This window comes from Lepidochelys olivacea (genome assembly GCF_965140295.1).
Source record: "Lepidochelys olivacea isolate rLepOli2 genome assembly, chromosome: 1".
NCBI lineage: Eukaryota > Metazoa > Chordata > Testudines > Cheloniidae > Lepidochelys > Lepidochelys olivacea.
The window spans coordinates 325,902,988-325,916,284 of NC_140411.1; the positions used below are offsets into that span (position 1 = coordinate 325,902,988).

Sequence of the window (13,297 nt, forward strand, 5' to 3'; positions counted from 1 at the left end):
CAGGCTGAGGTTGATGGTGGGATGGAAATTGTTGAAATCATGGTGGAGTTCCTCAAGGGCTTCTTTTCCATGGGTCCAGATGATGAAGATGTCATCAATATAGCGCAAGTAGAGTAGGGGCGTTAGGGAACGAGAGCTGAAGAAGCATTGTTCTAAGTCAGCCATAAAAATGTTGGCATACAGTGGGGCTATGCGGGTACCCATAGCAGCGCCGCTGATCTGAAGGTATACATTGCCCCCAAATGTGAAATAGTTATGGGTGAGGACAAAGTCACAAAGTTCAGCCACCAGGTTAGCCGTGACATTATCGGGGATAGTGTTCTTGACGGCTTGTAGTCCATCTTTGTGTGGAATGTTGGTGTAGAGGGCTTCTACATCCCTAGTGGCCGGGATGGTGTTATTGCTATTACCAGCAGGAGAGTGGGTTTGTGTGTGTATGTTGGGGGTGGGGGGATGAGAAAACCTGGATTTGTGCTGGAAATGGCCCAACTTGATTATCATACACATTGTAAGGAGAGTGATCACTTTAGATAAGCTATTACCAGCAGGACAGTGGGGTGGGAGGAGGTATTGTTTCATGATCTCTGTGTGTATATAATATCTGCTGCAGTTTCCACGGTATGCATCCGATGAAGTGAGCTGTAGCTCACGAAAGCTTATTCTCAAATAAATTGGTTAGTCCCTAAGGTGCCACAAGTACTCCTTTTCTTTTAGTCGAAAGTGCTACTCTGTATTTATCCAGAATCGTTAGTCACAAAAACGTGGTCTTTTTCTTTTACTATTTCTATTAGCAGAGCAAACATCTCCTGGAGGGAGGGAGGGAGCTGAGTTCTATTGTGAGTCATATACCATCCCCTGAATTTGTAGAGATCCATGTTGCAAAGTCTCTGTTTCTGGTGGTTATGTGGGAACCAGAAAGAATCCAGCCTGACTTGCAGATCCCAGGGTGAGTTTGCAGGGCTGGCACTTGGAAACTAAGAGTGTGTCTACGCTACCCACGTTACAGCGCGACCGCCGCAGTGCTCTGACGTGGGCAGTGTAGACATACTTTATCACGGGGGGAGAGCTCTCCCAGCAATTTAAAAAAAAAAAAAAAAATCCTCACCCCTAACAAGCGGTGGTAGCTTTATCCCTGGGAGCAAGTGCTGTCAAAACTGGTGCTTTTCAGCGCAAAAACTTTTGTCATTCGGGGGGTGGGTTTCCACACCCCTGAACGACAAAAAGTTTTAGCGCTGAAAGTGGCCGTGTAGACACAGCCTAATAATCTCTTTCACTTTGTAAAGAGAGCGCATTTATATGGAAGACAATTAACCTGGAACCCCATTGTGTTCCCCTTCTTACAAAATTTGCTTTTCAGAGTTCGTTAAAGACTCCCTGTATCTGCTTATTATATGTGCTCCTAGTCCTGCAAGATGTTAGGAATCCTCAAGCCACCTACTGTGAATATTACAGGAGCACTTCACAAGATTAAGCCTTAGTTACACAATTGCTCAAATTAACTTGGAAACAGATGTAGCGACACTCTGAGATCTGTCTGCATCTTTGCAAGGTTAATAACTTGCAGCATAAGTTGTGAAAAATTAATAGAGGCATTTGAATGAGAAGGCAGTTTACCATACGGGGTGTTAACACTGCACTCCTCACCATGGCATGTGTACCCAGACAGGCTTTACAAGGTGCTTCATTAGGCTTTTCCTCCCAAAGCATCTGTTTTCTAAGGCTATGTCTACATGACACAAAACTTCCACCCGCAATGAGCGGTGTTTGTGCCCTCCTGCCCACAATACACTGTTCACACTGGCACTCGTCGCATCAAAACTTTTGTCTGGGGGGGAGGTGGTTAACGCCTCTGAAAGACAACTTTTGTCGTTCAGTTGCCAGTGTAGACATAGCCTAAGTAACTTAGAATGTCAGGACGTGCCGCTAGGGATGTCTGTGTAACTTTCCCCATTTGCATAGGATCCCGTCTCCCTGCAACCCATCTCCTCTTTTGGTAACACATCAGTAACTGACCTTTAGGTTTGGACTCAGTTTAATGTGGTGTTGTGCTGGCATAGCAGAGTTAGTCAGGCTGCCTGCTCTTCCGTTACAGAGTGCATCTGTAATTACTTGGGAACAGTGCGAGAGCACTGCAATAGCTCGGAAGGCTGTCAGTGTGAGAAAACAACCGGGCAGTGCCAATGCCTTCCCAATGTGACTGGGCAGAACTGTGATCGCTGTGCACCACGCACCTGGAGACTGGCCAGTGGAACTGGATGTGAACTGTGCGAGTGCGATGTTGCTCATTCCTTCGGGCCATCGTGTAATGAGGTAAGAAATGCATAGGGCCTCATTAGTCTTATCCAGCAAAATGCTCCTCTGCATAGTTATTGGCTGTATTCATAGGAAAGCTGCACAATGGTTCGGTAAATCAGATCCAGAAGAGAAGGTAACGTTCTCAGTGAGCTGTATAACTGCTAGGGCTGTGGGAAAGTCACAACAAAAAGGGCAATTCAGGGACAAACACCAGAGGAATTGTAAAGAAGGCACAGGCATTGTCTCTGTACCCCGAATAATACTACTTCCCCCAGTGCACACATGACAAGAAGGGCTGGATTGTCAGAAGTGCTGAGCATCCAACTCTATTTTTAAAGTCGATGGGCACTGTAGGGCCCCGGCAATCTTGAGAATTTGGCCCTAGTAATTCAGTTCTAAAGATCATGTTTGGCTAGATAGTCCACACCTAAGGGTGAGATTTTTAAGATCAGGTCCAGAGAGTTAGGATTTTCTTAAATTATTTTTAATTTAAATTTAATTTAAAAACAATTTTCTTAAATTATTTTTATCTTTCAGCTTCAGTCTGTGTCCAGCCGTGTTGCTTTCTGTTAGTGAGCTTGGCTGCTGAGTCTTTGTCAGTATATGAAAAGACCAAAATAACACTACCTGAGCATGTTCCCCACATAGGGAGACCAGATGTCCTGATTTTGGGGGCTTTTTCTTATATAGGCACCTATTATCCCCCCGGCCCCATCCCGATTTTTTACACTTGCTATCTGGTCACCCTATCCCCACAAGCTGCTGGGAATAGCTCCAAGAGCTTTGCTGGTGGTGATCCCTTCCAGACAGGAAAACCAATTCACCTTCTCTTCTTCTCCTATTTGTAACAGTTCACAGGGCAGTGTCAGTGTATGCCTGGGTTTGGAGGCCGCACCTGCAGGGAGTGCCAAGAGTTTTTCTGGGGTGACCCCAATGTGGCATGCCAAGGTGAGTCTAATTTCTCTGCCCCCTAGACCCTTGCTGTGTTTGAATTGCCCATGTACACTTTCAGTGATTGGAACCCTTAAACTTCTATTCACCTTCTTTTAAAGGGGTCCTGCTGACCAGTTTGTGTAAAAGTTGTTTATATTGCCCTGAATGTTGCAAGCTCTGGTCTGGTTCTCCAGAGCAATGCTGACCACTTTGATTAAGTTTGTTCACACTGAAGGAAACAAAAGTGCATTCATTTCAGTAACTCCATATGTTCATATATGCCATGGCGGTGGGCATGCTTTTTGCATACAGAAAAGAGAGATCAGCGGGGGAGAATATGTCAAGTAGTTAAGGCATTATAAACAAGAGTAAGGAGTTTTTATGGTCTTTGGCAGCGCCTTTCTTAATGTTGTGATGTTTGCATCATAATGGTATAAAGAAACATGTCCATGTTTGGTTACTCTGGCATGCTGTTCTAGTAAGGATGGGCAGACCCAATGAAATTCTAGGTGGAGCCTGGTGTACAAGGTAGATTTATATAGGGAATAATTAAGAAAGGGATAGATAATAGGACAGAAAATATTATATTGCCTCTGTATAGATCCATGATACTCCCACATCTTGAATACTGTGAGCAGATGTGGTCACCACATCGCAAAAAAGATATACTGGAATTGGAAAAGGTTCAGAAAAAGGCAACAAAAATTATTAAGGGTATGGAACGGCTTCCATCTGAGGAGAGATTAATAAGACTGGGACTTTTCAGCGTGGAAAAGACATGGCTTTTGGTGACAAAATAGCAAGAGCTTACACAATACAATGGGACTTTTGTCGCGAAAAATGCCCAGTTTTGGCGACAAGAAACGTCCAGCCTATGAAAGACTTTTGTCTTTTCCCCTCCCTTTATTGTCAACAAAGAGCCAGCATAGACACTGCTGATTGTTTTGTCCACAGAACTGGCTTCCGCCAGTATCCCAGAATGCCTGTCCTGATTGCTCTGCTCAGGGTTTTGATCTCTGCTGCCCTGTAGGCATGTGCCCTTCCCCTTTCAAAGCTCCAGGAAGTATCTGTGTGCTGCTCCCTTTGGGGAACAAACAAACAGAGCAAATCATTGGAATGCTCTTGTCCTGCCCTGCACTAGGAGCACCGCAGAGGGGACTCCTGCTGCCTGGGTAGGGGGACAGACTGCTGTGCTGCTCATGATGCTGCCGAGGGGGCTGTGGGAGAGCTCAGAGAGAATCCCAAGATGCCCAGCGATCAGCTCTTCCTTCCTATGACACTGCACTGTGGGATACAGACCCGCGGTTCATTGCTCACCCTGTCGATGATGGTGTCCCCAATGTGGACGTGATCTGTCGACAGAGGGAACAAATGTGAATGAACACCCTTTGGCGATTTTTGTTTTGTCAACTTTAGGGTGTCGACATACGTTTTGTCAACAAAACTTGATAGTGTAGACAAGCCCTTAGTCTATTGGAGTTTTCTGTCTCTATACAGCCTCTTAGGCCATGTCTACACTAACAAGCTTGCAGTAGCAGAGCTCTATTGAACAACGGTAGCTATGTCGGTGGGAGAGCGTCTTCCCCCAACATAGCACGGGGCACACGAGTGCTTATGCCAACAAAACTTGTGTTTCTTGAGGTCTGCGGGGGGAGGGGGGGTCCACACCCCTGAGCAACAAAAGTTTTGCCAACGTTAAGTGCTAATGTAGACATGGCCTTAGACTATGTTTTGAAGGAATTTTACCGAAATACATACGGTATTCAATTGTTTAGCAAAAGATTATTCTCTTTGTTTCAAGCTGCATAAAGGCACAATGCATTTAGCTAGTCAGGCAGTATGCTACAACCAGCAAAATACCAGAACCAGATTAAGTGGATTGTTTGGAAAACTGAGTTGTGTGTCACTCCATTATAAGCAAGTCTGTTAATTAATAGGGGAAAGAAACTTCAGACATTGTCCAGACCAGAACAAACTTGTGTCTGTGATCTGTTTAAATAGGAGACTTGGCCAGGAGGGTTTGCAGCAGCCTCCTAGATTAGATTAAGGTATGTTTCCTGCAGGGAAAAATGTACTTGCTGTGATCTTTTAATAAATCCTTTTCAACTGATCTTCCTTGGAATCCCCTACCTAAACAGATGTGGGTGTCTCAGCCATTCAAGAACTGGTTAGGGATAAAGATAAAACACTCTTGAAGTTACTTGGTGGTGGGGCATTTATTAGATTTCTTCTGAGCAAACTAGCATATTAATTGCTTTCCCCAGGGCTGCGTGTGTTCCTCTGGTTAAATGCTGCTGTGTCTTCAATCTCATAATGCTTCAGGGCGGTGATTGTCTCCTGATATCAACTCTCTCCAGCAAGGCTAGTTGATGGAATCCATCAGTACATGTTATCAGCAAGATTTGGCTGTGTGCCAGCATTTCTGACCTTTTCCTTGGTTTCTGCTCTCTTTTGAACAGGGAAAACCTGCTTTATAATGACTCTAAAGTGAAAAAGCAATAATGTATTATTCAAAACACCTTTTTTCAAGGTAGCTTTAAACTTTCAATCCATCTAATAGCCCCACCCCCTCTATTTTATAGCGACAGACTTGCTTAGCTATAAAATTTCATCTTCCTTTGGGGTCACATCTAGTAGAAAGTATCAGGAGGTAGCTGTGTTAGTCTGTATCCACAAAAACAACAAGGAATCCGGGGGCACCTTAAAGACTAACAGATTTATTTGGGCTTTCGTGGGTAAAAGGTGCATCTGAAGAAGTGGTGGTTTTTTACCCACAAAAGCTTATTCCAAAATAAATCTGTTAGTCTTTAAGGTGCCATCAGACTCCTTGTTGTTTTTGATCTAACAGAAAGCATCCATGCTTTTGAGAGTCCCATAGACTTTGAAAGGCCATAGATATCAGCATATTAGTATGCGGGGGTTGGTGTAACCTGGTTTGGATGACCCAAACCTTATGTGCTGAAGAACTCCAGAGAATTCAGCTGCTTCCTGTCCCATGGGCTGATCTGTAGTAACTTGCTCTGTGACCCCAAGAGGTCATGATATAGAAATACCAGCCTACCCATGGGCTTTTTCTAGTTATCTTGCATGCTGCGAATCTCTGGGACTGAGAAAGGAGAATCCTGACCCCCTCACTCCGCTCCATTGGGCATGAGTCAAGGTTGATTTCAGTTGCACTCTGTCCTTTTATTGACCAAGTACCTAAATTATGCTCTAATAAATTTGTTAGTCTCTAAGGTGCCCACAAGTACTCTTGTTCTTTTTTTTAAATGGTTAAAGTTTACTAGGCTTTACTAGAGCTTGGAATGTGATACAAACCTGATCTGAGTTTTTTGAATTTGTAACAAATGCCTAAACCACATGAGTGTTGTGTGGTGATGGGATTCATTGCTAGCATTTTGCAAGTGCTGACAGAGGGGCATTTGGCCTGGGGCATAAGAACGGCCATAATGGGTCAGACCAATAGTCCATCTAGCCCAGTGTTCTGTCTTCTGATAGTGACCAATGGCATGTGCTTCAGAGGGAATAAACAGAACAGGGCAATCAAGTGATCCATCCCCCTCATCCACACCCAGCTTCTGGCAAACAAAGGCTAGTGACAGTCAAAGGGTGGGGTTGCATCCCTGGGCCATCCTGGCTAATAGCCTTTAATGGACCTATCCTCCATGAATTTATCTAGTTCTTTTTTGAACCCTATTTGGGGGCTAGTCTACACTGGCAATGCTAAATGTGCCTTGTGTGGTCATGGCAGTGCTGGGAGAGAGCTCTCCCAGTGCTCTTAAAAAAAAAACCACTTCAACGAGGGGCGTAGCTCCCAGGGCTGGGGCACTGTTTACACTGGCGCTTTACAGCTCTGCAACTTGCTGCACCCAGGGGGGTGTTTTTTCACACCCCTGAGCGAGACAGTTTCACCGCTGTTAATTGCCAGTATGGACAAGCCCTTAGTTTTGGCCTTAATAACATCCCCTGGCTATGAGTTCCACAGGTTCACTGTGTGTTGTGTGAAGAAATACTTCCTTTTGTTTGTTTTAAACTTGTTGCCTGTTAATTTCATTGGGTGACCCTAGTTCTTGTATTATGTGAAGGAGTAAATAACACTTCCCTATTTTCTTTCTCCACACCCGTCAGGATTTTATAAACCTCTGTCACATCCCTTTTTAGTCGTCTCTTTTCCAGTCTGAAAAGTCCCAGGATTTTTAATCTCTCCTCAGACAGAAGCTGTTCTGTGCCCATAATCATTTCTGTTGCCCTTCTCTGTACCTTTTCCAATTCTTTTTTGAGATGGAGTGACCAGATCTGCATGCAGTATTCAAGGTGTGGGCATACCATGGATTTATAAAGAGGCATTTATGATATTTTCTGTCTTTTATTATCTATCCCTTTCCTAATGGTTCCTAACAGTCTGTTTGCTTTTTTGACTGCCACTGCTCATTGAGTGGATGTTTTCAGAGAACTATCCACAATAACTTCAAGATCTCTTTCATGAATGGTAACAGCTAATTTAGATTCCATGGTTTTGTATGTATAGTTGGGTTTGTTTGCCTATGTGCATTACTTTGAATTTCATCAGCCATTTTGTTGCCCAGTCACCCAGTTTTGAGAGATCCCTTTGTAACTTAGACTTAACTATCTTGAGTAATTTTGTATCATCTGCAAATTTTGCCACCTCTCTGTTTACCCCCTTTTCCAGATCATTTATAAATATGTTGAACAGCACTGATCCCAGTGTAGACCCTGGGGGACACAACTATTTACCTCTCTGCATTCTGAAAATTGACCATTTATTCCTACTCTTTGCTTCCTATCTTTTAACTAGTTACCAGTCCATGAGAGGACCTTCCCTCTTATCCCATGATTGCGTTATTTGCATAAGAGCCTTTGGGGGACCTTGTCAAAGGCTTTCTGAAAGTCCCAAGAATGCTGTATCCACTGGATCACCCTTCTCCACACGTTTCCTTGACCTCAAAGAATTCTAACAGATTGGCAAGGCATGATTTCCCTTTACAAAAACCACGTTCACTCTTCCCCAACAAATCTATTCGTTCACAGCGGTCTGTGGAACTGGATCCTCGTCCAGCTGGTGCAAAAGTCTTCTGTCTGAGACTGTGACACTCGCACGTTTTACCACATCAACCTGAGTCAATGGGCTCCAGTGGAAACCGGATCAGATTGTTGATGAGAAATCATTGGGGAGATCTCTATTGCCCACACTGCTTTGACATCCTTTATAATTTTAAAGATCTTGGGTTTAAAAAAAAAAACTAAGGCCAAGATTTTCAGAAGTCCACTAGTGAGTTCGGTCACCTCCATTTCAGGACAGGAAAAGCCTTAATGGGCCTTGGTTTTCAGAGGCCAGGTTGGTGCTTGACATTCCTAAAAATCTAGCCCTTTTAGACATCTCATGTTGGGCCTCCCAGATACTGGTCACTTGTGAAAACCTTGGCCATCGTACCTCTGAATCAGCTTTCTATATGAGCATTATTGTGGATCATCTATCGGTATTGAAGAGGCTCTTCGGAATGAGACCGTTCCTTCAAAATGGAGTAGTTTACATCTGGCACCATTGTTATAATACTAGTAGAGAGACACAGCAGAGGTGATACGTGGGCAGGACGTGCGGGGTCATGTGCCCCCCAGGTTTTTTGGTTGCATCCCTCCTGCAACCCAGACACGCTGGGTGGCCCCCTGAGGTAAGTCAGGGGTGAGGTGGTGCTCCCTCCCCGAGCCCCGCCGCATGGGGGCTGGCGTGAGCTGCCTGGTGTTGCCGCTTATGCCCTGAACATTCCTCCGCACCCCCCTAGGAGGGCGTGCAGCCCACAAGGTTTGAAAACCTCTGTTCTAGATCCAGAGGCAACACGTGGGGCAGTCACATGCCCCCTAATAACCTTTAAATTGTGCCCACCACCCATTAAACAGTTATATGTCACCTTTGACACACAGAGTTCAGTCCTATGGAATGGAAAGTCTGGCTACACGTGTCACAGCAAAAAGAAATTCTACATCTGTGAGTGACTCCATTCTGAGACTCCAGATATTACAGATGTCCTCCCCCACTCGGGGGATTGCACCAAATGGGATGCGTGAGAAGGGAATATTGTTGGGTGTTCAGCCACTAAGTAGGAGGTTTGGGCTTATTGTCAGGGAATTCTGAGGAGTTATTTTTTAATTACTTAAAAGAATTGCATAGGTGGGGCCGTTGTATTGCTTTGCTGGAAACCACAAACTCAAGAGCAGGAATAGGAGGAGAGGTTTCCCCTTCTTCTCTGTTGTTTTCCGTTTTTAATGACTACATCTAGATTGCACCACTGAGATCAGGTTTGTTTGTTTTTGGTTTGTTCTCTAGATTTTTTTGTAAAAAGGAATTGAAATCTAGAAAACAATAGATATAGACAGACTTAGGGTCTGACCCTGAAAACTGTTAATACTGGGCACAGTTCTTACAGCTGAGAGTACTTCTATTGACTTCAATAGAGATTACACACAGTAGTAAACACTACATCCAGTCATAAGTATCTACAGGATTGGGGTCTTGGCACCTTTAGCCCATATTCTTGAAAAGTACGTGAGATAAATAACTTATTTAACTTTATTTAGCTTTTATGCCTAAAAGCTGAGCTAGGAAATTATAGGGTTAAGATTCACACCTATGCAGAGTCCTTGTGTGTCCATCGTGTATGGTCTTGTGCAGGTCCTAGGGTGGTTTTCACTCTGAATTAAAATATAATTCTGTCTTCCGGTACTGTCTAGAATCAGGTAAATGGTACTGCTGGCCCACTAGAAACACTCCTTGTGCTTTTGTTTAATCTTTGAACTGTATGTAACTCTCTGTGTGTACACATGCACAAAAGTCTTTGCTAAGGTAGTGTTAAGAGTACAGGTTTCATCAAACACAAACCTCCCAGCAAACCTGCTGGAGCATTTCCAAACCTTAGCAACTAAACAGCAGGGTTCATGAGCCCTGCAGGGTTCCTGCTGCTCTGACTTCAGCCCAAAAGAAAGAGTTCTGAGAAAAGTCTGAACTCCTGAGAAGTAGTTGGTTATAATGAGGCTCCATATATATATATATCTTGAACTGTGCATTTCTGCAATAATATTTATCAATTGTTTATCATGTTATATACGGCTTGTTGCTATCACAGTTATAGGTAGAACAAGTAGATGGTTATTGGTCAAGGACCCCTGGGAAGGCAAAGTGATTTGGTTTGCATTGTATTAGACTCGTTTAAAGAAAAGCAAAATGGAATTTCTCCAGCTGGGATATATGAAACTAGGTATCTTGATTATTTGAGAGTACGTATAGAGTGTACATAGCCATGAGTTTATGACAGGGGTGGGCAAACTACAGGCTGCAGGCCGAATCCAGCCCGCCAGCCATTTTAAGCTGGCCCTTGAGCTCCCGCTGGGGAGTAGAGTCTGGGGCTTGCCCCGCTCTGGCACTCCAGTCGGGGAGCAGGGTCGGGGGCCACTCCGCACAGCTCTTGGAAGCCACGGCGTGGCCCCCCTCCGGCACTCGAACTGGGGTGCAGGGTCAGGGGCCACTCCAGGTGGCTGAGCTGCAGGGGCAGTGTCTGCAGACGGGGAAGAGTGCAGAGCCGCCTGGCAGTGCCTCCACGTAGAATCCGGAGAAGGGACATATCTCTGCTTCCGGGAGCCACTTTAGGTAAGCGCTGCCTGGAGCCTGCACCCCTGAGCCTATCACCATGCCCCAACCCCTGCCCCAGCCCTGATCCCGCTCCCGCCCGCCGAACTCCTGGATCCCAGCCTGGAGCACCCTCCTGTACCCCAAACCCATCATCCCCAGCCCCACCCCAGAGTCTGGACCCCCAAGCAGAGCCCCTCTTCCCCCCCATCCCGCACCCCAACCCCAATTTTCTGAGCATTCGTGGCCCGCCATACAATTTCTATTGCCAGATGTGGCCCTCAGGCCACAAAGTTTGCCCACCCCTAATTTATGGGGATGGCATTTCAGCCCTTTTGTGGAGTAACAGATGCTCTTTGATACATTTAGAACTGTTGCAAAACGGCTATTGTGCCTTGGCCTAGCTTGCTGCAGTACACTTGGCCAACCACAGAGCTAAGATCGATATCTTTTCATAAATCTGAAGATTGCGTATGTATTGCTGTACTGCCGTATCTAGACTAGAATATCATGCCCTTTGGAAAGATAAAAGAACTTGGCTGCTATTTGAATTTGTATAAGAGAAAGTAACATTTCTATCAAGTGCTGAAAATAGAGGAGGATTTTGACTGAAGGTTCTTTTCTCTATTTTAGATATTTCTAGGATGCCTGTCCCTGTAATATCTGTTAAAATACTGGGGTCTTTACCTGTGGTTAAATACTTGCACACTAACTTTCTTCGTTCTAATGCATCTTTCTATAAACACAGTTCCTAAAATACTGTAACATATGCAATGGTTGAGTTCCAGGAAACTGCCCTTAAGTAAGATATGCCAGCACCTTCTAATACAACAGAATTCTTACGTCTCAGCAGCCCCAGTAAAGTCAGCTATGATGTTTTGCATTCACTTTCAGCACTGAAAATTATAATGCCAAGGAGTTAGCAATACGTTTATAGAATAATTTGAATCAATAGCTAACTATTCAAACGCACATGCGCATACACTCCATTTATATGTTAGCTATGCAAAAGCTAATGCACTGAGTTTCAACCTTACAAATTACTGTATAGTTTGTTGTCATAATGGATCACTACAGTCAGGAGGTCCCGCCGAGTCTGAACAAACCAGTTGCTGTTTTGCATTGGGGACAAAACGTTTAATGTTGTCCAGCCCAATTTAAAAGTGTGAAAGAAAAATATGTAGGTTCATGTACCAAGCTCAGCACCATAATATTTGAGTGCCTTCCAGCAGTGCGTTAAGTGATGTGGCTAATATTGGTTACATCAGTGGTTCTCAAATTTTGGACTGGTGACCCCTTTCACATAGCAAGCCTCTGAGTGCGATCCTTCCCCCCCCCCCATAAATTAAAAACACTTTTTTATATATTTAACACCATTATAGATGCTGGAGACAATGCGGGGCTTGGAGTGGAAGCTGACAGCTCATGACCCCCCCACGAAATAACCTCGCAACCCCCCCACCCCGATCCCCAGTTTGAGAACCCCTGGGTTACATGTTTGATTTAGTTAATGCTCCTCTCAAAGAAGGATACAGTCACCGTTTTTGAAAAGCTGAATGAGGCCAACTATTTTCATCCCATTCAGACTTAACTGGTTTTCTACGATGTAGCCTCTGGCCTTTAAAAATGAAACCAGAAGTCCTGGGCTTCTTGGAGTTTCTGTAACAAATATTTATAAGGAGGTCACTGACACTGAAATAATTGTTTTGGCTAAATCAAAATGTTCTGCAAGAAAACATCAATTTCAATGAAATATTTTAATTTTCCAATCAGAAACCTCAAAGCAAAAAAATGTAGTTCCTAACTGACCTTTCAAAATGAGATGAAATGAAAACCCCCACTATACAACTTGTTTCAGCACCTCTGCGGTGTAAGATCGAAAAGCTTTTATTGAAGCTGGTCCAATAAAAGACCTCACCCACCTTGTCTCTCTGATTTCAAAAGGGGGGCTTTTTCAATCCCACAAAATTTTCCACAGGGAAAAATTTAGATTCTGATTCAGCATTACTGCTCAGGCTAGATTGCATATTCTTTAGCTAATAATAATGAGAGTTTTGCTCCCTGTATCCCTTTCCACTTACTAGCAGCGCCGGAACCCTTTTAATAGTGGGGGTGCTGAAAGCCCAGCCTCTTTACCCGGGGCTGGGGCTGGGAGCAGTGCTGTGTGCAGGGCTAATGGCCAGGACCCAAGCCCCGGACACAGGGCATGAGACCGGGAGCAGGGCCAGCGGCTGGGTCCCAAGCCCCGGGCTGGGGATTGGAGGCCTGGGCACGGGGCCAGCAGCCCCGCGTAAAACCTGGGGATGCTGCAGCACCCCCTGCACTCCTAGGTCCCATGCCTATGCCACTTACTAAAGAACATGTTTGATCATCCTCTTGTAACTAATCCTAATCTGCAAAGCAAGCAGTTTTTCATGTATTAATTTGCAG

The 13,297-nt window shown here is 44.6% G+C and overlaps 1 protein-coding gene across 1 annotated transcript in view; it reads left to right on the forward strand.

Moving 5' to 3' along the window:
• LAMB1 (laminin subunit beta 1) overlaps window positions 1–13,297 on the forward strand; it is a 72,685-nt gene that overhangs the window by 33,673 nt on the left and 25,715 nt on the right. Inside the window, exons 22-23 of the mRNA XM_084650738.1 lie at window positions 2,093–2,310; window positions 3,147–3,243. Coding sequence (XP_084506864.1) covers window positions 2,093–2,310; window positions 3,147–3,243 — 315 coding nt within the window. The remainder of the gene's footprint in view (window positions 1–2,092; window positions 2,311–3,146; window positions 3,244–13,297) is intronic.